Here is a 26,292-nt window from a genome sequence, read left to right on the forward strand (position 1 = left end):
AAGACCATGGCAGACAGTTGTGGAAGGAGTGGACCTGAGGGGTCAAATATGTATTTTCCACAGTGGTAGTGAAGGCTGTCTCTACTACCTCAAAGGCAGAAGACATAAGAGAAGCAAGGACCATCCTAGCAGGAGCCAGGACAGCTCACAGCATCACCCTGACTCTTCTGCCAGGCAGAAGTCAGAACCAAGCTGTCTAGAGCCAAGGGTCCGAGAGAGAAGGACAGTTCCAATGGTATCGGAGTCAAACCCAACCCCTCAAATCTGACACTTCAGTTATGAGATCCCTACAACTTTGACAATGTTGGCACAAACTGGATCAGTCATCGCAGATGAAGAAGGCCAAGCTTTAAATCTCAATGCAGACAGACTTGGGATTCTCGAGTCTTAAGGTTCCGAAACTTAAGGTTGGATCGGAATCAAAGTCAACAACCGTGCTGATGGCAGACTCATGGGTCCAAATGGGAGAAAGAGCCAGTAAAATTCCAAGTGAATCTGGGCCCAAAGAAACTTCCTCATCATCCTGTCCACATCTGCTTCTGTTATGCTCCTAGACAACCTGAGAGACCAGGAAGAAGGTGGCCTGAAAGTCCTTCTTGGGGTTTCCTCTGGGATAGGTAATTGAATCCAAAAAGGAATTGGCTCCGGTGTGAAGGTGAAGGAACAGTGAGATGGAGATTTTGATTTCGATCTTATCAGATCCAAACAGCCAGACGGAGCCAACAGGCTTCTTGGAAAGAGGGTGGGCTCCAGGAAAGAGGGTGGGCTCCAGGAGAAGTACATTGTAACAAACACTTAAAGACTAACTGGTTGTGACGTTCAAGTAAAGCACGGTAGTTAAACCCCTGCACAGATCTTGCACTCAACATCCAACTGGAGCAAATTGTATGTACAAGGTACAAGTTGAAGCTAGAATATTAATGAGTTTTATGAAGGCTTTGCACAGACTAAAGAGGTATGTATCCATCCCATACAGGAAATCATGTGTGAATTTGAGGTTTATGGAAGAATAATGAGTACATGATGTTATTGTTATCTCTAGTAACAGATAAAATGAGAAATGCATACAATTGCTACAAAAGTGTGTGGGGGGGGGGGTCTGATAAATGGTATGATGAGATCCGACTGGTGCCACAGTACATACATAATTGATCAAGCTGAAAGAATTAAGATTTCAAAAGATTGTTTGTAACCAGTTCAGTGCCACTGATAAATGACTGCTCTATACAGTATCTGGATTTAATGTCAGCTGGTATTCACAAAAGCTGGTTTGTGTTTAACAGAAAATTATGTGATTTTCCCTTTCTTTTCCAGAAATGAATTGTAACAGCAGAAGACCGAATGGGGGGGAATGAAGTGGAAAAATCCCCTTAAAAGGTAATAAGAGTTGTCCAAATAAAAGCAGAATAAAGAGATGCCTAAATAAAGTAAGAAACATTAGTGTGTTGGAAATGGTTACTGGGATCATTTGCATGAACACAGGAGCACAGCAGCAAAGATCTGGACAGGAATGCCACTGTAGTGCATTCTCAGACAGGAGGAGGGACATCAGTAAGCTGGGAAAGTTTAATCTGCAGAGCTGTCCTAATGCCTGTCACCCTCTGTCCAACTGTTACAAAGGAAGGACCTTCTTATACCAGATACAATGCTTAGCATGACTTAAAAGGAATCCAAAGCTGTAAAAATAATAAAGATCAGTAACACTTGGTTTACGTGGTGATGTTACATGAGGGACAGTCACGACATGTGCTACAGGACACAAAGAGCTTATGGATAAATTCCACTGAAATAAGAGTAGGAGGAGGCATGAATGAGAAAGGAAAGGTGGAGGAACAGGAGGGTTTATTCAAAACTCCAGAAGAAATGTCTTCATGGAATCAGTATGGATGTATTCAATGGGCTACCATCATTGTCAGACCACAGACATTTTTAAGGAGGTCAGGAGATAATTGGGTCATGTGAGATAGAGCTCTGTGATTATTAGCTGCACAACAGGATAGACATTATAGATTTCTGACCTTCTCCTCTTGTACCGGACTTGCTGACACACTGGCATCATTCTTTACTACAAGCTGCAATGCATTGCAACCCACAGTATTTGTTTGTACTGTGCTTGGAAGATCATGTCTTCTCGCTCTTCTACTGGCAATACTGCAAGCACATAACTATTAATTTTTTTGTTGAGTACAATGCAGTAAACAATTATGTAACCCAGTAAACTATCAAGTGTCCCCAGCAGCTACAGCAAGATACACAAAAACAAACACATTAATGTATACATTTATTCTAAAACACGCAATAAACATTCCCAAACCTCTCATTTACTTGCCTTGGTATCTCTTAATAGTTTTAACCACAAACTCGTCTCTGCGAGGCACCCTCGCCATGACCTCAGCAACAACATCCACAGAGGCAGCAAAGCCATGATGACGAACGATGACCTGTGCCATTGTATCCTGGTCTGCATCCTTAAGTTTTGACAAGGGGATTTTGTCAGTTCCCACTGTCACAATTTCATTAAGGAACTTCTTTTTCTCTTCCTCATCCAAGTTGGAAATGAGGGATGCCAAGTCTTTCTGCCAGTTAGCTTCTGTTGGTTTCTTGGGCCACGGCATCTTCTGTGGAAATTAAACAATAAAACTTTCATAAAAGCAAAGAATTACAGCACATCAAAAAATGAACAACTTGTTGCACACTGTGCATTTAACCCTTCAATACTTTACTCAAGATTCCCACTTTGAATTAAGATACTTGGGGACTACAGATTAGTAACATATGAACTCCTTGCTACAAATTTTACATACTTTGCAATAAGGCTGTAAACCCATCTTAGCAGGCGTCATTTTCCTTTAATGTTTTCAGTTTGGCTAAACAGCAATGAAATAAATGCACATTTGTTTTTCTTCTTTTTTAAATGCAGTCCCCATAGATTCTACACTACAACAAAAAAAATCTGAGATGTATATGCTATCATTGCAGGGTTAAGGAAGGCCAGAACTTTACATGAATTCTTACTTTTCTTGGATGGGGGTTGGGTTGGTCAGTGCTCATAAGCATAGCCTATGTTCAAGAAAATCAAAAATTTGGTCACAATACAGGGGAGATTGTGCAATAACAGAAAGTATAAGGTGAACAGCTGAAACAGTTTGAAGGATATGTATAAACAGACCGTTGTTAAAAAAAAAAAAAAAAAAAAAAAAAAACATGCAGTGAATGTGGTATAAAGGGATTGCTACAAACAGCACTTAAGTGAGAACTTCAGGTACAGCCAAAATGAAGTATAATGTAGGAAGACTTGGTATGGCTTAGCATGTGTAAATGTAAAGATTCAGGCTTCCTCTGGAGTGTAATAATAATCAAGTAATACAAAAGTCCTTCTAGCTTTGAACTTTCCCTCAAATTCTTGAGTTGGTTTTCTGATGAAGAAAAAAGCGCTGAAGAGAAATAAACCTAATAAGTTAAAAGACGAAGAGCAAGAAAAAAGCGCTGAAGAGAAATAAACCTAATAAGTTAAAAGACGAAGAGCAAGTGACGATGGTGGGCAAGGAAGAGTCACTAAGGGAAAGTTACCTTCAAAACAATACGGGCTGAAATTAAAGACGTTAAAATGACTTTACTATAGGGAGAGTGTATTGGCATAAGAAAAGAGGATGGAGGAAGTGAACAAACACGCTACAGTCATTCAGGCCATAGTGGCAGAGAATGGAAAAAGCTCACCCAGCCTCTGCCACAGCTTGCTGTGAGGGAAAGTTTAGTTTGCTTTGATTTCTTGCACTTTGTATTACTTTATTGCCTTTTTTCTATTTTGTATACTGTGATTTGTTTTCTTTACAATGTGGTTTTACTTGTATTCTACTTTTAATTGCATATTAAAATTGGAGACCACAGCTGTGACTTTTGTGAGTCAGACAGAAATTAGAACATGTCAATGAAGGAGTCACACAGAAGTTAGAACAGGTCAGTTAAGTTTGATCATCTGTGAATTGAGGGGCTGGAGCTAGGAACTAAATCTATTTAAAAGGTAAAATAAAACATTTCGGAGCTTTACTAGGAAAAAGCTCACCCAGACACTGCCACAACTTGCTGTGAGGGGAAAGGTTAGTTTGTTTTTGATTTCTTGTATTTTGTATTACTTTACTGCCTTTTTCCGTTTTGTATATTGTGATTTGTTTTCTTTACACTGTTTTACTTGCATTCTGCTTTTAATTAAATATTAAAACTTGGAGACCACAGCTGTGTTTCTTGCCAGTCAAACAGAATTTTTTCCCACACTGTTACTGTTGTGTTCTTAAGCACCACTGTCTTTCTAGTTGCCTGCCCCTTATGTTAATTTGACCATATATCTCCTTCCCTCTCTCCTTTCACTGGCTGGTGTGAGTAAGCACAAAATTATAATTTTCTGGAATCACTCCCCTTCAACTATGTTGTCGCCTCACAGTTAGACATTGCCCGTTCGATTCTCAGTTAGAGAGTCTTCTGTGTGGCGACATGTGTGAATGGGCGTTCCTTCGTTGAAGGTTGTGCATTAGGCCCGGCAAGCCAGCACGTAAAAAAAACTCTACTGCCAATCATTAGCGGACCGGAGTTCCACTGTGGCAACTCCTAACCGGGAAAAGCCGAAAGACACAAACAAACAAACTCCCCTTCAACTATTTAAATTTATTGGCCATAGTACCAGAATACAAAAGTGCCCACCCCCTTTCAATCTATCGCACTCTTTTAAAAATAGTGGCTCTCCTCTTAGACAGCCAAAACTTAAGTTACCCACTTTCATCTCTAACTGCTTAGTGCACACTGCAATATTTACGATAAAACGTTTTTTCATCTTACCTTTAAACATCGATTGCATGACCACCAGTTACTGGAGATCCCACATTCTGCCTCTTGGTCGTCATCTTGGTATAGGTACTTCTGTTTTCTCCTAGTGAGAGAAGGAGTACAGGGACATTACTTCCTGGAGACTGTTGATCACCAGAAAGCCTAATAACTGCTTTATAGGTGACAGGTTAGAATCTATTGGGACCTCATGGGTGGCTCTTTTTGAAGATCTTGGACCTCAAGATAAGCCAACTCCCTTTGGCAGAGTGGAACGTCCTGGAGAAACTTTCAAATTGGGGGGGGCTGAGAAAAGGGAATAGAGTAACCCCTGGAAATAATTTTTAGCACCCACTGATTGGAAGTGAGACTTATCCAGGCTAGTGGTTGAAGGGAGAGTCGACCCCCGACAGCCTCCAAGGCAGGACAGCCCGGCAGGGCCTCAGGAACGCTGGAAGGGCTTCTCTGAAAAGACTTTCCGGAAGCCCTGGTTCTGCTGACTCACTCTGCCCTTGGGGCAGTACCTGCCATTGAATCCCTTGCCCCGGCTTGCGGAAGCAGATTCCTAGGGGGCATACTGGAATGAAGAACAAGTCCTCCAGAACTTTTAGTTATGTACTCACCATAACTTCAGATGTTTGGGATCCATCTCGCCTACATTCTGAATGATGGGTTCGGAGCCGATCCCTCGGCTCCGACTCGGCACGCTTATGCCAAAGAGCGAAGTCTCTTATTGGCTGAGCTTACTATATCCCAGGATGCACCACTACCAGTCCCCCAGATCTAGTTTGTCCGCATACATGCACACACGCATACCCTGCTTATATAACATCGTCAGATGAAACAAGATAAAAACAGTTGAACTCAAAACCGTTCAATCTCTTCTGATCTGCAAGGCAGGGGAAGGAGGGTGGATAGGAATGTGCGAGATGGATCCCAAACATCTGAACTTATGGTGAGTACATAACTAAAAGATGTTATGTGATCCTATCTCGCCTACATTCTGAATGATGGGACAGCGCCCCTAGCACCTGAATCCTGGGTGGCTCACTGGAAAACACTCCTGAGTACCGTGGAACCAAATGATGCTCGTCCTTTAGATGCCACATCCAATTTGTAGTGGGAAATGAAAGTGTGCGGGTTGGACCAAGTAGCCATAGCACAAATTTCCAAATAGCGAGCTTGGAATGAAAGGCTATAGAAGTAGCCATAGCTCTGGTAGAATGAGCTTTGATAGATGATGTAAGATGTTTATTCAAAGAAGAATAGGCCTGAGTTATGCAATCTCTGATCCATTTTGAGATTGTAGCTTTTGTGATGGTTTGGCCCAATTTATTATCTGAGAAGGACACAAACAACTGGTCTGACTTACGGTTGCTGAGTCCTGTCTAAATAGAAGCGTAATTGCCTGTGAACATCCAATTTATGGAGAGTGTATTCTGCTTCATTAGAGAATTTTGGAAAGAAAACTGGTAGTTCTAGAGATTGTTGAAGACAGAAACTAGAGCAGACCTTTGGGACAAAGGATGGATTAGGCCTAAGTGATACTCTATCCTTGTGGAAAATCAAGTACGGTGGTTTAATAGACAGGGCTTGCAGCTCTGAGACTCTTCTTGCAGAAGTAATAGCCACTAAGAATGCCGCTTTCCAAGACAGATATTTTAATTCGCATGTAGCAGCCGGTTCAAAAGGGGAGATGTTAATGCGCCAAGTACCAAATCAAGATCCCACGGAGGTGCAGGATGAAAACTGGTGGTCTTAACAGACTCGCACCTTTAATGAACGCTTTGCATAGTCTGTTGCTCATCAAAGGAGGATCCGTGGATTCATGGAATTTAGAGATAGCAGCTAGCTGAACTTTAATAGTTGAGACAGAAGATCCCTGATTAAACAGAGATGTCAAGAATTTCAAAACCTCTGGGACAGGAGCAGTGATAGGGTCTAAGCCCTTGAGTTGAGCCCAGATAGCAAACCTCTTCCACTTACTGAGGTACAATTTGTTAGTGGTGGGGTTGTGGGTCAAGATAAAATGTGAACTACTTCCGGGTCTAGTGTGTGGCTTCTAACTAAGGTTGGAAGTGGAGGAGCCAAGCTGTCAATTTCAGAGATTGAAGGGACTGATGCCAATGTCCCGACTGATGGATTAGCAAATCCGGGATCAGGTCTAAGGTCCACGGATCGTCCACTGCATGCTTTTTCAGGTAAGGAAACCATATCTGACGAGGCCAGTATGGGGCAATCAGAATCATTGAAGACCTTAGTTGAGAAGCTTTTTGAATAACCTTGGGAAGGAGTGGAATTGGAGGAAAGGCATAAAGTAGCCCTGTTGGCCAAGGTTGTGCTAGAGCATCCATGGCTGGTACTTCCCGATGTGGAATCAAGGAGAAGAACCTTCGGCACTTGGTGTTTTGTGGAGTTGCAATAGGTCGCAGCACGGCGTCCCCCATCTCTTGAAAACCTGGGCTGCTACTGTGCGGTTTAGAGACCATTCGTGAGGAGAGAGAATTGTCCTGCTTAATTTGTCCGCCAATACATTTGACTTTCCCGGGATGTGGGTCGCTACCAAGAAGCGGTTGGTAGCTACAGCCCATTCCCACACTCTCATGGCCTCTCTGCAAAGGGGATACGATCTGGTCCCTCCTTGTTTGTTCAGATACCAAACCACCGACATGTTGTCTGTGTGGATGGCGATGATGCCCTGAGGAAGAAACTTGTGTAAGGCCTGTAGAGATAGAAGTACAGCCCTCATCTCCAACACGCTGATGTGGAGAGGAGCTTCTTCCGAAGCCAAGAGCCCTGAACTAGCCTGCCCAGACAATGCCCCCCACCCTATCTGGGAGGCATCTGTCGTCAGGGTAACCACGGAGGGGAGAACAAAGGGTTTTCCTGATCCAAGTTGGATGTCTGAAGCCACCAGCGAAGGTCCCTTTGCATATGTCCGTAATCATGATGTGATGATTGAGGGAAGATCCTGAAAGGACCATTGAGTTGACAAAAGCCACTGAAGAATCCTCATGTGTAATCTTGCTAGAGGAACTAAAAGAACCGTGGCAGACATTGAGCCTAAAACCTGTAGGACCATCCTGGCTGGGGCTTTGGATCTCGAGATCAGAGCTTGAACTTGGCCCTGTAAAGTTCGGATCCTTTCGGCAGGAAGAAAGACGCATCAGTCTCGGGTCTATCTCTGCTCCTATAAACTTTATGCTCTGAGAGGGCAGCAAGACAGACTTTGACCAATTGAATGTAATCCCTAGGGAAACACCCAGGGAGATGGTGGCTTTGAGGTTGTCCATTAGTAGATGCCTGGTGGTGGCAGTCAGGAGCCAGTCGTCGAGATAGGGAAACACTTGGAATCCAAGACTTCTCAGGTGAGCCGTCACTACTGCCAAACACTTGGTGAACACCCTGGGGGCTGTGGTGAGACCAAAGGGCAGAGCACAAAATTGGTAATGACTGACTCCCAGGCTGAAGCGCAGATACCTTCTGGACGCCTGATGTATCGGCATGTGATAATAGGCGTCCTTGAGGTCTATGGAGCACATCCAAACATCCTTCTCCAACAACGGGAGAATGGATTGTAACGTGACCATTCGGAATCTGGATTTCGTGACGGATTGGTTCAGTCTGCTGAGATCCAATATCGGTCTCAGGTCCCCTGTCTTTTTTGGCACTAAAAAGAACCTGGAGTAATTTCCTGATCCGATCTGGTCTGTGGGGACCGGTTGATGACTCCTTTTCTAGCAGCTTTAAAGCTTCTGCGGCTGCTATTTCCCTTTGACTGGGTGGTGGGTCCGGGATTCTCTTGGACGGAGGGGTGAGTCTTTGAATGGGATGGTGTAACCTCCGGCACGATCCGAAGCACCCATCTGTCCTGAGTGATTGACTCCCAGGCTTTTAGGTGCTTGGCAACGACACCCGACTGGCTCGAGCAGCACAGCCGGGCAATCCCTCATGTCGTGGGAGGCTGAAGAGCCACGAAAGGACTCAAGGTCTCCAGAATTGCGGGGCCCTCTGCCGCCTCTGGGACGGCGCCTCCCTGAAAAATTTCCCGCCTCTGCCTCTGGACGGGAATCTTCCTGCTGTTGGGAGAAAACTTACAGATTTTCGAACCACATTTTCCCTCCTTTGGCCTTGGGGTAAGGCCGAAAGGGAGTGGAATAACGGGCCCTCACGGCAGATAACGCTTTCCCTCTTGCTCACAGCGGTAAGGGTGTCTTTCACCTTGGGTCCAAACAATGAGGACCCATCAAAGGGAGCGTCGGCGAAGGAAGACTTGAAGGCCTCCGCGAACTGACACAAGCGGAGCCAGGCTTGTCTCACGAGAGCCACGCCTGTGCCTGCCGCTCTACCCGCCTTCGGCCGCATAGGAAATGAGCCTCATGGACGAGTTAGAAATTGACGTAAGGATAGCCAACTGAGAGCTAACCGACTGGGCTAGCTGCTCAGGTAGGTTACCCGAGAGGGAATCTGACAACTCCTTGACCAGATCCCTCTGAAGCCTGGTAAAATGTGCCAAGTAATTCAGAGACCTTAAGGTAAAGGCCGCTGAAGTCAGGGTGCGCTTCCGCATCTATCCATACTCCTAGACTCCTTATTAGGAGGATGGATAGACGCTGAAGCCTCTGCCACGCCCTGTTGTGTAGCAGATGCCACTACCATGGCATCTACAGCCACGCCTTTAGTAAGGAACTCCTTCTCGGGGAGCAGATAAAATTTATTTGGACGAGAAGGGACTGGTTCCACGGTATCTGGATGTTCCCACGCCTTCACAAACTAAATCCAGAAGCTCGTCAAGGGCGGAGACACCCAGGAGGCGGAGGGCTGAGCCCCAAAGGCCTTGAGGAGCCCTGATTCGCCAGCAGAGGGCGCTTTGGATATCCAGGCGCCGCGGGGTTTGAGCATCCCTAAGGTGCCTGGAAATGAGACATCATCCGAGGACGACTGGGACCCCTCCGCATCATCCATATCAGTGTCCGATGTAATAGACTCGGGGAGTCCACGTGCTTCCTCTTGCACGATCTCTTCCTTGGGGGTTCCTCTGAAGACAACTCAAGAACCCTCAGGAGGAGGGGAACCCCACTGGGGTAACCTCAGGCCTCGGGCTCCGCTGGTTACGGACAGGGAACTGCCAAAGACCCAGTCTCCACGCCCAGGGAAGGTGCTGGTAAACCGGAGAGATGGCAAGAGGACTTGGCCAAGGCACTCCTCATGGCCCTGAAAGCCGGACCCCAGAATCCTGGGAGTGTCCGGTCTCCGAGCCATGATAGTCGACGGAAGTCCCGCAGTCAAGCACCGAGAGGGAGGCTCGAACCGAAGCATAGGTCCCAAACATCACCCTCGGGTCCAGCCGAAGAAGTCCGCGTACCAAACTCGGACCCGAGGGCCCGGTTGGAGTAAGGGTCGGAGCCGACCCTGAGATCTCCACCGGCTCCAACAGCACCTGCTCCGACGGAGCCAAGCAGTCGGAGGAGGAATGGCAATGGGTGGGCCATGGTCATCGGCTCCGAAGCCAACTGGGTCGGAACCAAACAAATTTTGGAAGACTGGGGACTGGAACAGTCTTTGGAGCACCCTGTCTATATCAGAATCCGACATCCTCGAAGACCGAGAGGAAACAGAACGGGTTCGAGAAGGCCTCTCCATCGGCCCCAAGGGACCGGCTCCGAGGCGACTCGATGAGAATCGGCGCCGAGGGAATACTCACACCAGATTCCATCGGTGCCGAGGTAGACTTCGGCGCCGAGGAGGAAGTGTCTGAGCGGGCGACCCTTGTCGGCTCCGAGAGCAGTGGAGCCGACGGAGGTGACCCGCCTCTCGATGCCCCAGCCATCGGCTCCGATGCCAGAGGAGTCGATACTGGTGGCATCGAGGCAGACCGTTCACCTCGGCCCAAGTCTTTGGAGCCGAAGGAGAGGCCTGCCTAGGTCTCTTGGCAGTCGGATCCGACGGACTGGTCGGAACCGAAGCCCTTTTCTTTTTGGCAGGAGCCGGAGAGGATGCCAAGGCTTCTTCAAAAGAGGGTTTAATTAACCCCTTAAGAATCAATTTATTTTTCCTCTCCTGGAGGACCCTTGAGGAAAAAGCGTGGCATACGCTGCATGACTCCTGCAAGTGCTTTGCCCCTAGACAATATACACATAGCAAATGATCGTCAGTAATAGACATCTTAAAACCACATTTCGAACATTTTTTAAAGCCCGAAGGCCTAGGGGTTTGAGACATGATGTTCAACAATTCTTTGACAGGAATTCAAACAACTATAGATTTGCTTGTGATAAATCTAAGCTTATAGTTAAAGTTTAACACAAACACTAGCTGTAAATGACAGGGAAGTCCCAACTACTGTAGACTAGAGACCCTGAAAGGTTTTCAAAGGTTGACCGTCTGGGAAGGCCCTGGATGTAAGGGGGGCCGAAAACAAACTCAACCCAATCTCACACAACAATCTTCACAATCCACTCGTACACAAAGAAGCGATAGCCGTTAAAACAGCTTTTGTGACCAAAAAACAGCAAAAAACTGACAGAAAAGTAGTTAATAAAGCTACTCAGCCCAGCCAGCTCGAGACCACGTCTTCGCAGGGAAGCGGCAAACGAGATCTGGGGGACTGGTAGTGGTGCATCCTGGGATATAGTAAGCTCAGCCAATAAGAGACTTCGCTCTTTGGCATAAGCGTGCCGAGTCGGAGCCGAGGGATCGGCTCCGAACCCATCATTCAGAATGTAGGCGAGATAGGATCACATAACATCCAAAGTTTACTTCCCTTCGGGGTCTTAGAAAAGGACCACTGTGAAGTAGAAAACTTGATCCCTACCGCGGAAAGAGTCTTGCCTTCCTGCATTGGTTTCCTTAACAGACAGCTTTTGGCCGAGGAAGCCTGGTATTAAAACCGGGAGAAAGCTCTAACATTTATTCCGTTTTAATTGTGGTGCTGTGTGTTATTCGTGACTGTTGCTTTTGGAATTAAAAGACAATTTTCACTCTTCAGTGTCCGGCAACTGACTGTTTTCAAAGTTGTACTGGTTTTTACTGCCTAGACGGTGCTCTTGTTTTTTTTTAGACAGACCAAACAAGGCAGAGCTGTCAAAGCGAGTGTTAATGAAAGACGCCTTGAAGAGTTCTGCAAACCCACAAATGTGAAGTCAGGCAAGTCATCGAATGGCAACAACAGTGCCTGCCACTCAAGAGGTGGCCTCCACTGAACTGGAGATCAACCTCATCGAAGCATTAGCCAAGGAAGTCAGAGTAGACAGCTTTGGAGAGACCAGCTTGAGACTTTTCGGAGGGAACAACTCTGTAAGGGAAGTGGTAAGCTCCGAAACAAAGCCTTCTGAAGCTGGGTAAAATGGACCAAACAGCTGCTCTCAGTCCGAAAGTAGCTGAAGTAAATGCATGTTTTCCAAAAGAGTTGATCACCTGAGACTTCCTGTTCGGGGGATGGACTGAAAAGCTTTGCTCAGCTAACTCCTTCTTAGTGGCAGCGGCCACCACAATGGCATAGACGGGGACACCTTTGCTCAAAAATGTTCTGTCATTAGGAGGACTAAGGAATTTGTTGGCTTTTTTGGGGAAAGGTTCCTCCATGTCCGGCTTCTTCCAAGCCCTGCTGGCGATAAGGTCCACAAGCTCATCAGCACGGGGGACACCCAGGTAGATCGGCCCATCCCAAATGCCTTCAGGAATATGGACTCCACTAAAGATGGGGTTGGGGAAGACCAACTGCCTCTTTGCTTGAGAACCTCGAGGATATCCCTGAAGGGCACTTCCTCAGGCGGAAGTGTGGAGGACCAATCTCCCTCCTCGAAATCTGTGTCCTCAGATAGGGACTCTCTGGGGAAGTCCAAGTGTCTCCTCTTACACATTCTCTTCTGAGGGGTTTCCCACCATGGGCTCAGGGGAGGACTCATAAGAGACTGGCACATCGAGAGGGGCAATGCTCGCCTGAAGGCGCTCACGGGAGGGCTGACCCTGGACGGATAATGAGGCTTCAGCACCCAAACCTGAGAAAGGCTGGAGAAGACAAAGAGGTAACTGCCAAACTGGAGAAGGTTCTCTCTACCGCCTGGAAGGCTGATGGACTGGACGAAGCGCCTCCCCCCTCCCTCATGGTCAGGGCCATCTGGGAAGGGAGAAGAGACCCCAAAGCAGTGCCAAAGCCCCCGGACAATACTGGTCCTGAGCTGTCCAGTGCTAAAGCTCCCAGGGGAAGGGAACAGTCTGAAAAATCTGGGCCAGAACCCACCCCCAGCACCTACCTCTCGGAGGCGAGGTGCACCCTGATCCAAGGGCAGAAGAACAGAGCCAGCCAGGGACCCGGATGGTGTTGAGAAGGGGGGTATGCCCAACACCATCAGCCTCTCACTGGAAATCCCTTGGTCCTGATGTTCCAAAGCCTGTGGGGTTGGCAAAAAAGAGTGGAGTCCTGTAGATAGGGAGGGTCCCCTAGTCACCTGAGCAGGGGACGGCAGCAAGCCCAACTCAATTTGAACCTTGAGGAAGCTCATCATCCTATCCGTATTCGAGAGAAGTTGACTTCTGGAGGACCTGGATGAGACTGACAAAGCCCTACGGTCCTGAGAAAGTACTCCAAGTCGTATCCTGCTTTCTGAAAGGCCAAAAGGGGGAATCTTCAATTATAATGTGATCCGACATCCTAGTTAGGTCCGAGGGCTTGGACAGTGTGCTGGTCGGATCCAGGGATGGCTTGGGCCTGCTCAGATTCAAAGGCCTCCACTCCGTGGACATCTTGGATCAGAGAGTCTGATCCAAGGTTCTCACAATGGCAGATCTCAGATCCAAAGTCGAAGAGACTGAGCTCGGATCCGCGGATGTGCAATTTGAGAGCCTCAGCTTCTTAGAATGAGAGGAGTAGGAAGATCCCCCCAGAGAAAAGGCCTCTTTTTAGGTTCTTGAGGGGGCTTGGAAGGGGAGTCCAAGGGTAAGGACCCCCCCCCGAGCCAAGCCCTTCAAAAGAAGCTTATTGTAGCACTCTACAAGGGCCCTGGGGTTGAATGCGGCACAAATGTCACATTCAATCTCCAGGTGTGCCGACCCTAAGCAATAAAGACACGCATCGTGTGAGTCGGAATACTTTCAACTGCACAAGCAGCATCTGTCAAACCCGGAGGGTTTATCAACCATGCCGGCATGGAACATGAGCATACACACACACACACACAAAAAATCTACCCCCTAACTAAACCCAACAACTTAAAACTATAACCCTCTCTTTTTTTTGTCACCCTAATGGAAAAAAGGGCGGGAAACGAGAACACAAAGAAAGGGGAAGGGAATCCTGTCTAAAATAACAAGCTTAGAGAACGGGAGGGGAGGTAATTACACTACAGAGTAATTAAAACTAAACTAAATTAAGCTACAAGTCACCAAAATATAAAGCACTTATCTGAATGACTAGCCTGAGCTTTGGGATCACAACCAAAGCATTTCAGTGGCAAACGAGATCCGAGGGTTAGAAGGTAGCAGGAGGTCATGGGAAAGGGAGGAGCTGGAGCTCTGGATCTGTCTGACAGTTGCCAGCTCGGATTCGAGGTCAGATCCAAGACCCATTTGTAATGAATAATGACAAGGATGGCATCAGACAGATTGTTTAACATCGCTAAGGAGGCAATGGCCTTTGTTAGGAAAGCAGTAAATCTACGAATTAATGAAGAGGCCAGGACATTAACTGAATGAGATCCAGGAAGTGAAAGGGAGAAGCAAAATGAAATATCGTGCAAGGGAGACGAGACTATTTTCCATTATTCCGAAAGCAAGACAGATTAAGGGAATGGGTAGAAAAGATGAAGAAAGAGAGACAGAAGCAGCAGAGAAAAAGTAGTGAGGATGGAAGTGGGGACTATTAAGCTCCGTATGTACAGAACAGGTTGTAGTTATGTTGCATACAAACAGATGGATGGTAAATACTGAAGTCACAACAGGTAACAACTGAAAACTAGTACGCCAGGTCATTGCATAGGGCATGTCGGAAAAGCCTATGGACATTCTGAGAACAGCAATAGTACATGAACTGTAAAGGAGTGTTACTAAGACCCCACACACACACTTTTTTTTTGATGAGCTTGTAAAAGCCCATTCTAGTAATGGGATGGATGTTTTCATATGGGGCAATGTGAAAAAGCAATTCACCAATATGGGATGGTGCTTATTCAGATGACTGCCAATGAAAACTGGACAAGGGGAAGAAGTATGTCAATGCAAAAAAGGGTGCGTCTTCAAGATGCATGCAATGTTTAAAATTATATGATACAGGAGGTCTGTAAGACATAGGCCCAGAGAATAATTATATTAAAAAAAAAAAAAAAAAAAAAAAAGAGCAAGGACGGACCAGTAATGGTAAAAATGGCAGAACCTGCCAATGTGTGTTGACTGGCAATGATGGGTCAATTTAAGACAATATGGACATGTAGGAGATGCGAAGGTCTCAACACAAGGAAACAGTTAAAATTTGTATTTTGATTTGTTAAGTTATTCTAGGGAATTTCCTAAAGTTCTATATGTCTTTAGCCAAGAATAATTATATAAACGCAAGTCTATGATTTTTTTTTTTTTTTTTTTTTTTTTGAGTCTTATAGTGTACATGTTTATCTAACCAGCAGAGTATGGTCTTCGAACTTCTCAGTGGTCTATTATATAAAAGTTAAAGAGAGATAAACCAGGGGTCATCAGAGGGATTGATGGATGAATAGCAGGACTAAAACAAGGGAGGAAAAAAGAGAGGGAAAGCAAACAGAATGGTACAAAATACCCCAACTGCATTTAGATGCAATCATAGTTATGACAGATTGGGTGGTGGGCACGGACGCCAAGTAGTCTAGAGGCTGTGATGTTACTAAGTGGGGCAGGGATAGGAAGAAGTATCAAAAAAAGGAAAATTAATAATGGTGCTACAACGCAAATAATAGAGGGGTGGATGATCGAGGGGAAAAAAGGATTGAGAGAAAGACAGAAATGCAGCACTGGAGTAATATAATTGTAAAGAGGCAGGATAAAGCCGAATGTAATGCAAGCCCAAAAAAAGAGCTATAGAAATTAAATCCTGGAACGTAAATGGCTTAGGGAACAGAAACAATAGGGGGAAAATTATGTTAAGGACTTTAAAGCAAAGGCAATTGCTTTACAGGAAACTCATCTAAACAATCAAGATCACACGATGTTAAGGGGAAGATGATATAACTTGATGGCAAGCTAAAGTTAGAGGAATAATAAAAGGAGAGGAACAGTAAGGACCTGCCCATTAAAGATTACAGGGAGACTGGAAGACAAAAACGCAGAATGGCAAAGATAAAAAGGTTTGATAGAAGGAATAAAGCTATCAAGTTTCAATACATCTCCCTCCAGGTATATAGATAAAATTAATGATTTTATTAGAACTTAATCAATTTTAGGAGGGGATGGTAGTATATATAGGGGACTGAGATAATTTGGATAGGAAAGACCAAGTAGACAATGTCAGAGAGGGGAAAAAGCTGTTGAAGACAGGTTTTTAGCGGAATATATGACAAAAATAGGGATGTACAATACATGGTACTGTAAAGAAAAACAGAAAAATACAGAGAGGTACACACTCTATTCTTACAGATATAATATGTGGTCAAAGTTGGACAGAAGTTGCATCTCTATAGAACATGTACATAATGTGTTAGAAGGAAACGTTGAGCAGATAATTCAGACCATGCAGCGATAGGTCTAAAAATATTTTAGGCAGTAATACAAAATCAGACTATGGAGAGAGCCCTGGTAGACTAGTTACAGAAAGAGAACAACAGGGAATGGTTACAGAATGTAACAGAACAGGAAGTGGCTGGAGAAGAGATAGGAGATGCATCAGTATGGGACAGGATAAAAGAGAATATTAAAGTAAGGATACAGGAAAAAGAGGGGAGGAGAAATGGGTGTGCAGATGAGAGGAGGATATGGTGGAGTAATAAATTGCAATGCATCCAAAGGGGGAAAAAATGAAAGGAAATAAAGGAGTGCAAGAATTGGAGAGATTTATTGCAGCAAATGCAGAAATAGAAGATGAAAGAATATGGATGAAGAAGACAGCAGTGGAGCAGTTTTTTTTTCAATGAGAACCTCAAAGCAACAAAGACACTGGTTTTAAGATTATGACAACAGGAAGTAGAGAAAGGTACATTTAAAATACAGACCAAAAATGAGGATACAGCAGTGGTAGAATTAGCAGAGAGATTAAATAAAGTTTAGGGAGTATTATCAAAGCCTGTATCAGGAAAAAGGTGGAATTTGACAGAAATGGAATGAAGAATACTGAATGACATTTGCCAAGGATGCCACAGATAACGGAGGAGGAAAGAGAGACCTTAGTCAAGCCTACAGAGGTAGAAGAAATAAAACAGGCATGTGACAGGGAAGTGATAGAATTAAAAGAAAAAGTGCTAGAAAGATGAGGAATTATTTTTAACCAGGTGCTTAGTGGCAAAGAGGCTCCTAAATTGTGGAAGCAAGCTATTAATATCAGCTATTCATAAAGAGGGCAAGGATCCAGTGAGACCATCATCTTATAGATCAGTTTCAGTACTGAACTACAATTATAAATGTTTTATGCATATTCAAGCAGGAAGACTGGGTAGAGTAATTAAGGGTGACCCAACAGGATTTGTAGGAAGATGCAGGGCTATGGATAATTCAATTAAATTAAAGCCATGTTAATGCAGGAGGCTCAACAAAGAGTAGAAGTGAACTTTATTTCTCTAGATGCAGAGAAAGCCTTTGACAGGGTAAGATGGGAATATACGCTTAGGGTAGCAGACAAATTTGGACTGACAGACCAGTGGAAATCCATGCTGAAAAAGCTTTATGAAAGAGTGAGGGCAACAATTAAGATTAAAGGAGACTATCTGAGGAGGTGACACTAGAGAGGGGCACCTGGCATAGATGCCCTCTGTCACCATTATTATTTGTGCTCTATAGACGGCCACTAGCAGAATTGATAAAAGGATCAGATATAAGGGGATTTTGAGGGAGAGAAAAGGAAAAGATCTTCCTGTATGCAGATGATATTTTGATCACAATTAATAAATGGAAGCAGGATAAAGAGAAATTATGGAATCTTTTGAACCAGTTTGGGGTAATCTCAGGGTACAAGGTAAACAAATCTACAACACAGACTATCAGAGTGATCAGCCAGTCAATTGGGGAAGGGAGAACGATGGATGGTGAGCAGTGGAGAAAGCAAATTAAATACTTGGGAATCTGGATAAGTAGTACACAGGAAGAAATGATAGGTAGTTAATTTGAGAGGGCATATGAAAAGGTCAGGTGCCAGTTGCAGACCTGAAAAATGTTAACTTTAGATTTAGATCAGAAAGTGCAGATTACTATTATGTATTATGCCTCAGTTTATATATTTAGGGCAAGTGTTTTTGGAGATTACCAGAGAAAAAGTTACTGAAAAAAAGTTAAGTGAGCATGCAGTGGAATTTATACGAGATGTGGAGCACATGTGAGGGTGAAATGGGAAAAATTAGTAGGAGGCAAAAGGGAGAGGTTTAGGAGTACTAGACCTGAAAGAGACTTTGTTAGCATGTATGTTAAACATCGTAAGAGTGATAGACAAACAATGTGAGGCAGACTGGAAAAGAATGCTGAGAATTATGGAGAAGGAATGACAGGAAGGTAGAGAGATATTGCAACATTATTAACTGAGGGTCTACAAAGGGTAATATTAAGAATGGATGAAGGACACTAACAAAGTCTTGATGGTGAGATGGAAGGAAAAGGGGATAGAAAAATGGAGGGAAAGAGATTGAGGGCTTAAGAAAAGTTGTGCAAAATAAATGGAACCTATGGCTATGGAGGAAAAGATAAAATAAGGTTAGGTTTTGGAATCAGATGCTTACAGCGGGACAACTTAAAACTTGGCAAAAAATACAGAGAGAATATCAACTGACCAGGAGTTTTTAGAGTGGGACTATCAGGCACAGAAGTCAAAATGGGGCAATGGCATAAGAAGGTGACAGAGGGACAGAGAATGCCAAGGATTCTGAAGGAGATAGAGTGGAGACTGGAGGGCAAGAACATGAGGGGATTATTAAAACTGAGCAAAGAATGGATAAAGGGGAACAAAGAGCAAGTTAAAGAAGAAGCCCTGGTACAGTGGGAGAAAGAGATTCTAGGCAGGAGAGGGGGACAATTATTAGGATTCCAAAAGTTTGGTCTAAGGCTTAGACATTTAGTATCTGATTGGAAATGTTTACGTAAGTACTTCTATACACCAAGAGTTTGGTAAAAATGTTTAAGGGTATAGACCAAAGATGTTGCAGATGTACAGAAGCTATAGGGACCTGGAAGCATATTTCTGGGAATGTAAGCAGTTGGAAGGTTTTACAGCAGGAATAAGTCAATTAGTGAAAGCATTAATAGATAACAGTATTCAAATTACTTCAAAACTGTTTCTATTACATTATCAAGAAGGAAGAACAGCCAGAGGGTAAGGCCTTGGTGGGATCATTGATGACAGTTAGTAAAAAAAAAAAAAAAAAAAAAAAAAAAAAAAAAAAGGGAAGGAAATGCCAAAAGTGCAGGAGGTAAAAGATTTGATGAATAAAACAGAGAGAGGAAGAACGGGATGCCGGAGTGAAACACTATAATAAACGGCAGAAGAAATGGAGAAATTGGCAAGATACAACATCCACTAACTCATAATTAATTCTTGAAAAGGGAGCATCTTGGAAGAACGGGATGCCGGAGTGAAACACTATAATAAACGGCAGAAGAAATGGAGAAATTGGCAAGATACAACATCCACTAACTCATAATTAATTCTTGAAAAGGGAGCATCTTTTAAGACGAAGAAAATAAAGTAGTGCAGAAACAAATGGGGGATGGGGTTGTGGGTAGATGTACACCTTTTTCTTTATGTCTAGAACGAGAATGGAAGGGAACAGAAGGAAAAATTATGTAATTGGATGTACATGGTGTAATAATGCAATGAAGTTTGAGGGAAACTTCAGATCGGGCTGATACCTACTGTTAATCACACAAAGGCAAATAGATAATTAAGGGCCAGCCACTGAAGTAGTAAAAGTATAAGTGCACCATGCATGATGATTGCACAGCACTGTTGTACGTGCCTGGGATAAAAGAAAAGGATGGTTTGAAATTTGAAAAAAGAAATGAAACAAAAATGAAGATCAAGGTTAAAGAAAAGAGAATCTATCTATAAGACAGCTGTAAAGTAGAGGGGACAGCAACATGTTTCCAAGTGAAACAGATTTCAGGGAGTTTAGATGCTGGCACAAGCTGTGGGCATGGAGGAATTAAGTAAACTGAAAGAACCAAATATAGCTTATAATTATAACATTTTAAGAGAAGAAACGACTGACTGACCAAAGGGACCCCCACTGAAAAAGGATCCTGGCCACCAAATAGAAAAATGTCTTCCATTCAGCCGCATAGGATTTACTGGAACTGGGTTTGCTGGCCTCCTGCACAGCCATAAGCACTCTCAGAAAAACGGTGTCTAAAGGGCATCAAAAAACCCTATCTACAGAGTGCAAGTGAACTGTTGACAACTGAGGGTAAATGACAGACTCAGTCTTGTGTGAAGAAGATCTATTCAGTGAGGTAACTTGTGAGGACTGTCCCTAGCCAGGTGAAAGGGGGAAGCAGTGCTGTTTGGGCCAAAAAGGAATTGCCAGCAAGATTCTGGGCGAGTCCCTCTTGTACAGGACCCTGGGGAGCAGAGGAGGCATACATATAGGCATACAGGAACATTCCCTTTCAAGAAAAGAGCACGGTGTCCGCCTTCCAAGTCAGAGAAAATTGTCTGTTCAGAGGAGAGGCAAAAAGGATTCACTTGAGGAGTATTCCACCAATATGCCCAGAAACACTTTCAAAACACAGTCTTATGAATGGATAATTCCCAGAGATCTACTCAGAGAACTGCCAAAAGGTTGTGCTCTGAAGGGATGTAAACTGCCTGAAGGGGTATCTGATGACAGATAAGATCCCAGCCCTAACAGCCAGTCTGCAGAGACAATAAGATTTCATTGCCCCATTATTTGTTGATGTACCACATGATTGCGCTATTGTCTGTAGAAACCTTTTGGCCTGGAATCCAAAGGGAATGGAAGATTTGTAGAACAAAAATGAGCACCTCATCACTTTGATGTTGATATGGTTTGATATCTGATTGAGGGATTAGAGACCCTGAACTCTTCAGATTTTTTGGGGAGGGTCTCTATCCTTGATCTGAAGTTTCTGTGAAAAGCTTTTGAGTAGCAGTAAGAGTCTGAAATAGCAGGCCTGGATTGAAGGAAATCTGCCAAAGCCACCAGTGAAACTCTGAGTCAAACAGTCTTAAGGTACCTCTGAAGTTCTCTTATATGAAGTTTGCCAAAGGAAATCATGACGATAGCAGATGAAATGAACCCCAAGGCTATGAGAAACTGCCTTTCAGGAATGACTATGGGGGGGGGGGGGGGGACAGAGGCTAAAACTTAAGTTATTAAAGACACAACTTTGGGGGAAGAAAGAGAACACTGAAATGGTCCGAATTCTGCAGACCAGAAAAATGTGATCTTCAGGAGTAGTCAGAACGCACTTCTTGGGACTGATAGTGGACCCCAGACTGTACAGGAAGAACATGGCAAATGCAGATCTTGAAGCAGTTGAGATGCCTGTAGAAAGAGGCCGTCCAGATATGGGAATGTCTGGATTCCCCAAAGCTTGCAGAAGGCTACTACAGACATCTCGTGAATACCCTTGGGTTGCAGAAAGACCAAAGGGCAAGGTCGAGAACTGAAAATGAGAGGAAGAAAAACATAAAAACTTCCTGAAAAGACAATGGATGGAGATATGAAGATAAGCATCCTTCAGGTCTACAGAGACTAGAAACACCTGGGGAAGCAAGAAAGGGAACAGACTCTAGAGCGAACCTTTAGAAAATTATTGAGATAAAATAGATCTAGAATACGTCTCCATGACCTTTATTTTCTGGGAACTAGAATCATCTTGGAATAGAATCTGGTTCCTTGCCGGGATTATGGAACAGACTGAATAGCCCCTTGATCTAACAGATCCTGCAGAACCACTAAAAAGTGGGGAAGTTGGTCTGGATGAAGACGACCTGAAAAGGAGGTGGGACAGGACTTTCATACCACAAAATAACCATGTTAGATAAAGGGCACAAACAGACCAAAGTAATCTGTTGCCAAACAGAAGAGACAGGGAAAGCTTGAAAGACAGGGATCCTGGCTGAGGGAAGGGGGAAGTTTTAGGTCAGATGGAGGCAGAGTTGTCTGGAAAATGGGGACTCTTTTGACCCTTAGAAGTATGTGCGTGTTTATCAGAGAAAAAGAAGTTATGTACTCACCATAGTGTTCCATGTTTGTTGTCCATCTCACCCTTCATTCTTACTGGATGGGTTCAGAGATGATCATAGTCTCCGACTCAGCTGAATACACTAGCTCAACGTCTCTGACTTGGCTTGTGGCAGGACAGGTATCCCACCATGCAGTGTTGCAATTCCCCAGATAGTAGAGTTGTGTACACTTACCATAAATGTAGATGTTACATTGTATTCACTGTTGCAGTCATCACATTTGGGTCATCTGCTTGCAGTAGCCCTCAGTCGACCTGATTAATAAAGTCTTGGGTCCTGCGTCGGTTGCTGTCCCTTCTTCCATGACGTAAGGTCGTCAGGGGTATAAAATATGCAGCCAACGCCATTACATCAGTTTTTCTTGCCCCAGATGTCAGGTGCCCCCCTAATGAGAAGCCATTAAATCTATAAATATACAAGATTATACCTCCAACAAAAAAGCAAATACACCAAAAAGCTTTTGAGCATAGTAAAGTAGGGTAGAGGTATAGCCAAAAGAAGAAAGGGGGCTGGCGGGAGGATAACCAGGACTGCAACAGTGAATACACGCGAACATCTACATTTATGGTAAGTGTACACAACTGAACTATGTTCTTCGTGTTTCACTGTTACAGTCATCACATTTGGGTAGATTCACAAAGCTAAGGATGGGGGGAGGAATTTAGACAGCATTAAGACCAGCTATAAGGCCCTGCAAGACTGCAAAAGCAAAGCCAGCTCTGGATTTAGAGAAAATTGGCAGATGGTAATGCTTGGTGAAAGTATGTATTGAACTCCAGGATGTCCCTGGAAGGAACGCCTCTGAGAAAGGCTGTAGAGGTAGATGCAGCCCTGGTTGAGTGGGGTCTGATCCCCTGTGGGATAGGTTTCCCATGATGCTTGTAGCAGAAATTAATGCAATGGCCTATCCATTTAAAAATGGTTTGCTTTGAAATAGCCTTCCCCTCTACCCCTGCAGCAAATGCTACCAGCAGTTGTTCAGATTTTCTTCGAGATTTAGTCCTGTCCAAGTAGAATCTAAGTTGTCTGTGTATATCCAGTGAATGCAAAATCCGCTCTCCCTTGTTCTGTAGATTGGGAAAGAAAGTTGGCAAATGAATGGACTGATTAAGGGCCACACTGGATACCACCTTGGGCATGAAGGAGGGAATGGTCCTGAGGGACACCCTGTCCACACGAAAGATGATTAAATGCTCCACTGCCATGAGGGCCTGTAATTCAGATACCCTTCTTGCTGAAGGGATTGCTAAAAGGAAAGCTGTTTTCCAAGAGAGGAATTTTAAATCCACAGTGGCAGCTGGCTTGAAAGGAGGAAGGGTGAGCTTTTCCAATACAAAGTTGAGGTCCCAGGCTGGAGTTGGGGCTCTCTTGGGTGGTCATAGATTTTTGGCCCCTCTGAGGAACTGCTTAAGCAGTGGATGAGAGAAGAGGGGAGGTTCTGTGTTATAATGAGCTGAAATGGCTGAGGTGTGAATTTTGATGGAGGAGAAATACAGGCCCTTGTGAAGCATCTCAGTTAAGTATTGTAAAATCTGAGGTAAATTGGGCACTGCTGTGCACATCCCTTGAGATTGGTTTCAGGCACAAAATCTTTTCCATTTTTCAGCACAAGATTTTCTAGTACTAGGCCTCCCTGCCTCTAAAATGATATCCATCACTGGTTTACTGAGGGATGGTAAAGGACAGATTAGGTTAATTAGCCAGGCTGCTAGGTTCAGTGCATGAAGCTGAGGGTACAGAATCTGTTTTTTCTGCTGAGAAAATAGGGTAGGAGTCTGAGGCAGGTACCATGGGGCCAACAGTGACATACTGTGCAAGCGGGGGTATCAGTGTTGGTGTGACCAGTCTGGTGCAATCAAAATCATCCTTGGTTTGTCTTGTTTGATCTTTATTAGTACTTTGGAGAGCAGAGGCAGAGGAGGAAAGGCATAAACTGATAGGTTTTTCCAGCTGAAGGACAGAGCATCCACTTTCCAGGCTTGTTTGTGGGGAGTCCTTGTACAAAATTCGTCCAATTGATAGTTCTGGGGGAAGGCAAACAGGTCTATATCCGGGCACCCCCATTTGCTTGCTCACATGTTGAAAATCCTTGGTTCCAGCTTCCATTCGTGTGGATCCATGAGGTTTCTGCTTAGTTCGTCTGCCAGTGTATTCAGTTTTCCTGGCAGGAATTGAGCTTGTAGATGCACTTGGTAGCTCAGGGCTGTGTTCCATAATGCCATGGCTAGTCTGCACAGGGGATAAGAATGTGTTCCCCCCTGCTTGTTTATGTACCACACAACACTGGTGTTTGTCCATCTTTACCACAGATTGTCCTGGAAGAATGTGGTCCTTAAAAGCTGTTACAGCATGCTGTACAGCTAACATTTCTTTTTGATTGATATGCAAGTGCATTTGACTTGGGTTCCATTTGCCCTGAAAGCACTTCCCTGCTAGGTGAGCCCCCCATGTATAATCTGATGCATCTGTTAGAGTTTGGGCAGCAGGGGGTGGTGTGAATGGTAGCCCTTGTTTTGGTGGCAGGCCTCTGCCCACCAAAGAAACTATAGGCGTAGGCAAGGTATGATAGGAATCATTGCTTCTAGATCCTGAGAATGTTGACACCATAGGCGTTTTAGATACCGTTGCAGTTTCCTCATATGCAGTCTTGCATATGGAATGAGAAGAATGCAGGAGGCCATGAACCCCAAGGCATGTAGTATTTGCCTTGCAGATAGTAGGGTTTTTGTGCCCACTTGTTTGAAACAGGTCGTCAAATTAATTTGTTTCTCTGGTGTGAGAAAAGCCATCTGGGAAGTTGTATTCAAGCTTGATCCCAGGAATATGATTTGTTGACAGGGTACCAGGTGTGATTTCTTTTCATTTATGGTGTACCCCAGAAAAGTTTGTACAAAGGCCAGATTATTCAAAAGTATGTCCTTGCTTTCTGCCTGAATTAAACAATTGTCCAGGTATGGGTATATCTGAATATTTCTTTGCCTGCAAAATGCGATGACTGGGGCTAAGCACTTTGTGAATACCCTGGGCGCAGTAGATCAGGCAAAGGGCAGTGCAGAGAACTGGTAGTGACTGTAGCCTGCTTTGAAGTGCAGGTATCTTCTGTAAGATTCCCCGATTGGGATGTGCAGGTATACTTCATTTAAATCGAGTGTTACCATCCAGGCATCTTTTCCTAGCATAGGGAGCAACTGGTGAAGAGTCAGCATCTTGAATTTTGGAATCACCAAAAAGGTGTTTAGACCAGACAGGTCCAGAATAGGATGCCATGAATGGTCTTTTCTGGGTACCAGGAAAAGTCTTGAGTAGAAACTTTGTCCTTTTTCCTCTTCTGGGACAGTTTGAATAGCCTTTATGTTTAAAAGAGAGAGTATTTGCTTTTGAGCCTCTGCCCACTGATTTGGGGGTAGATCTGGCTTGGCGTTGGTAATGTGTGGAAGTGAAATCTGTATCCTTGGAACACTATATTTAAAACCCATTTGTCCTGGGTAACGAGTTCCCAGTTTTTTGGTCTGCAGCCCAATCTTTCCCCCTAAAGGAGAATTCAGTTGAGAAGTGCTTGGAAATTTTAAAATCAAGTCATTGAAACAGTTTTCCATAGGGGGGGGGGGTCTTACTGCTCCCAGGTTTGGAAGCGTAAGCCCCCCACTGCTTGTGCGTACCCTGGGACTGAAACCTGGGATTTCTGTTGTGTCTGGGTTTGGATTGAGAAGGCCTGGAAGGAGCCGGAAAGGACCAATTCTTAGAGGGCCAATGCCTACTAAATCTTGGAGGCTGAACTTGTATAACAGTTTGCATAAATTTAGCTTCATCTTCCATCTTTTTTTAGAACTTCTTCAGCCTTATTGCCAAATAAGTGGTCTTGCTGTAAAGGAGCATCCAAAAGTTTTGCTTTAACATAATCAGGCAGAGATTGCTCCTTAAGCCAAGCATGCATTCTAAGCACAACAGCAGCCCTACAAGAGGCCTCTAAGGAATCAAAACCACACTGCAAAGTAGGTCTGCCAACTTGTTCGGCTGAATGCAATAAATCCTGCAAATCTTTATTCTCCACACAGTCAGAAATCAACATTTTCTGTTTAAGTAGTCCCATGATATGTTGCTGACATTTTAGC

At 44.3% G+C, this 26,292-nt stretch overlaps 1 protein-coding gene across 3 annotated transcripts in view; it reads right to left on the minus strand.

Moving 5' to 3' along the window:
• The window catches only part of LOC122811982 (interferon-activable protein 203-like), a 481,785-nt gene that overhangs the window by 236,306 nt on the left and 219,187 nt on the right, over positions 1-26,292 (minus strand). For all 3 annotated transcript variants that reach the window (XM_044084184.1, XM_044084183.1, XM_044084185.1), the window contains exon 2: positions 2,330-2,618. In XM_044084184.1, the coding sequence (XP_043940119.1) occupies positions 2,330-2,615 (286 nt within the window). In that variant the 5' untranslated portion in view covers positions 2,616-2,618. The remainder of the gene's footprint in view (positions 1-2,329; positions 2,619-26,292) is intronic.

Source organism: Protopterus annectens, chromosome 9.part0 (genome assembly GCF_019279795.1).
Source record: "Protopterus annectens isolate FY-2018-M chromosome 9.part0, PAN1.0, whole genome shotgun sequence".
NCBI classification, from domain to species: domain Eukaryota; kingdom Metazoa; phylum Chordata; order Ceratodontiformes; family Protopteridae; genus Protopterus; species Protopterus annectens.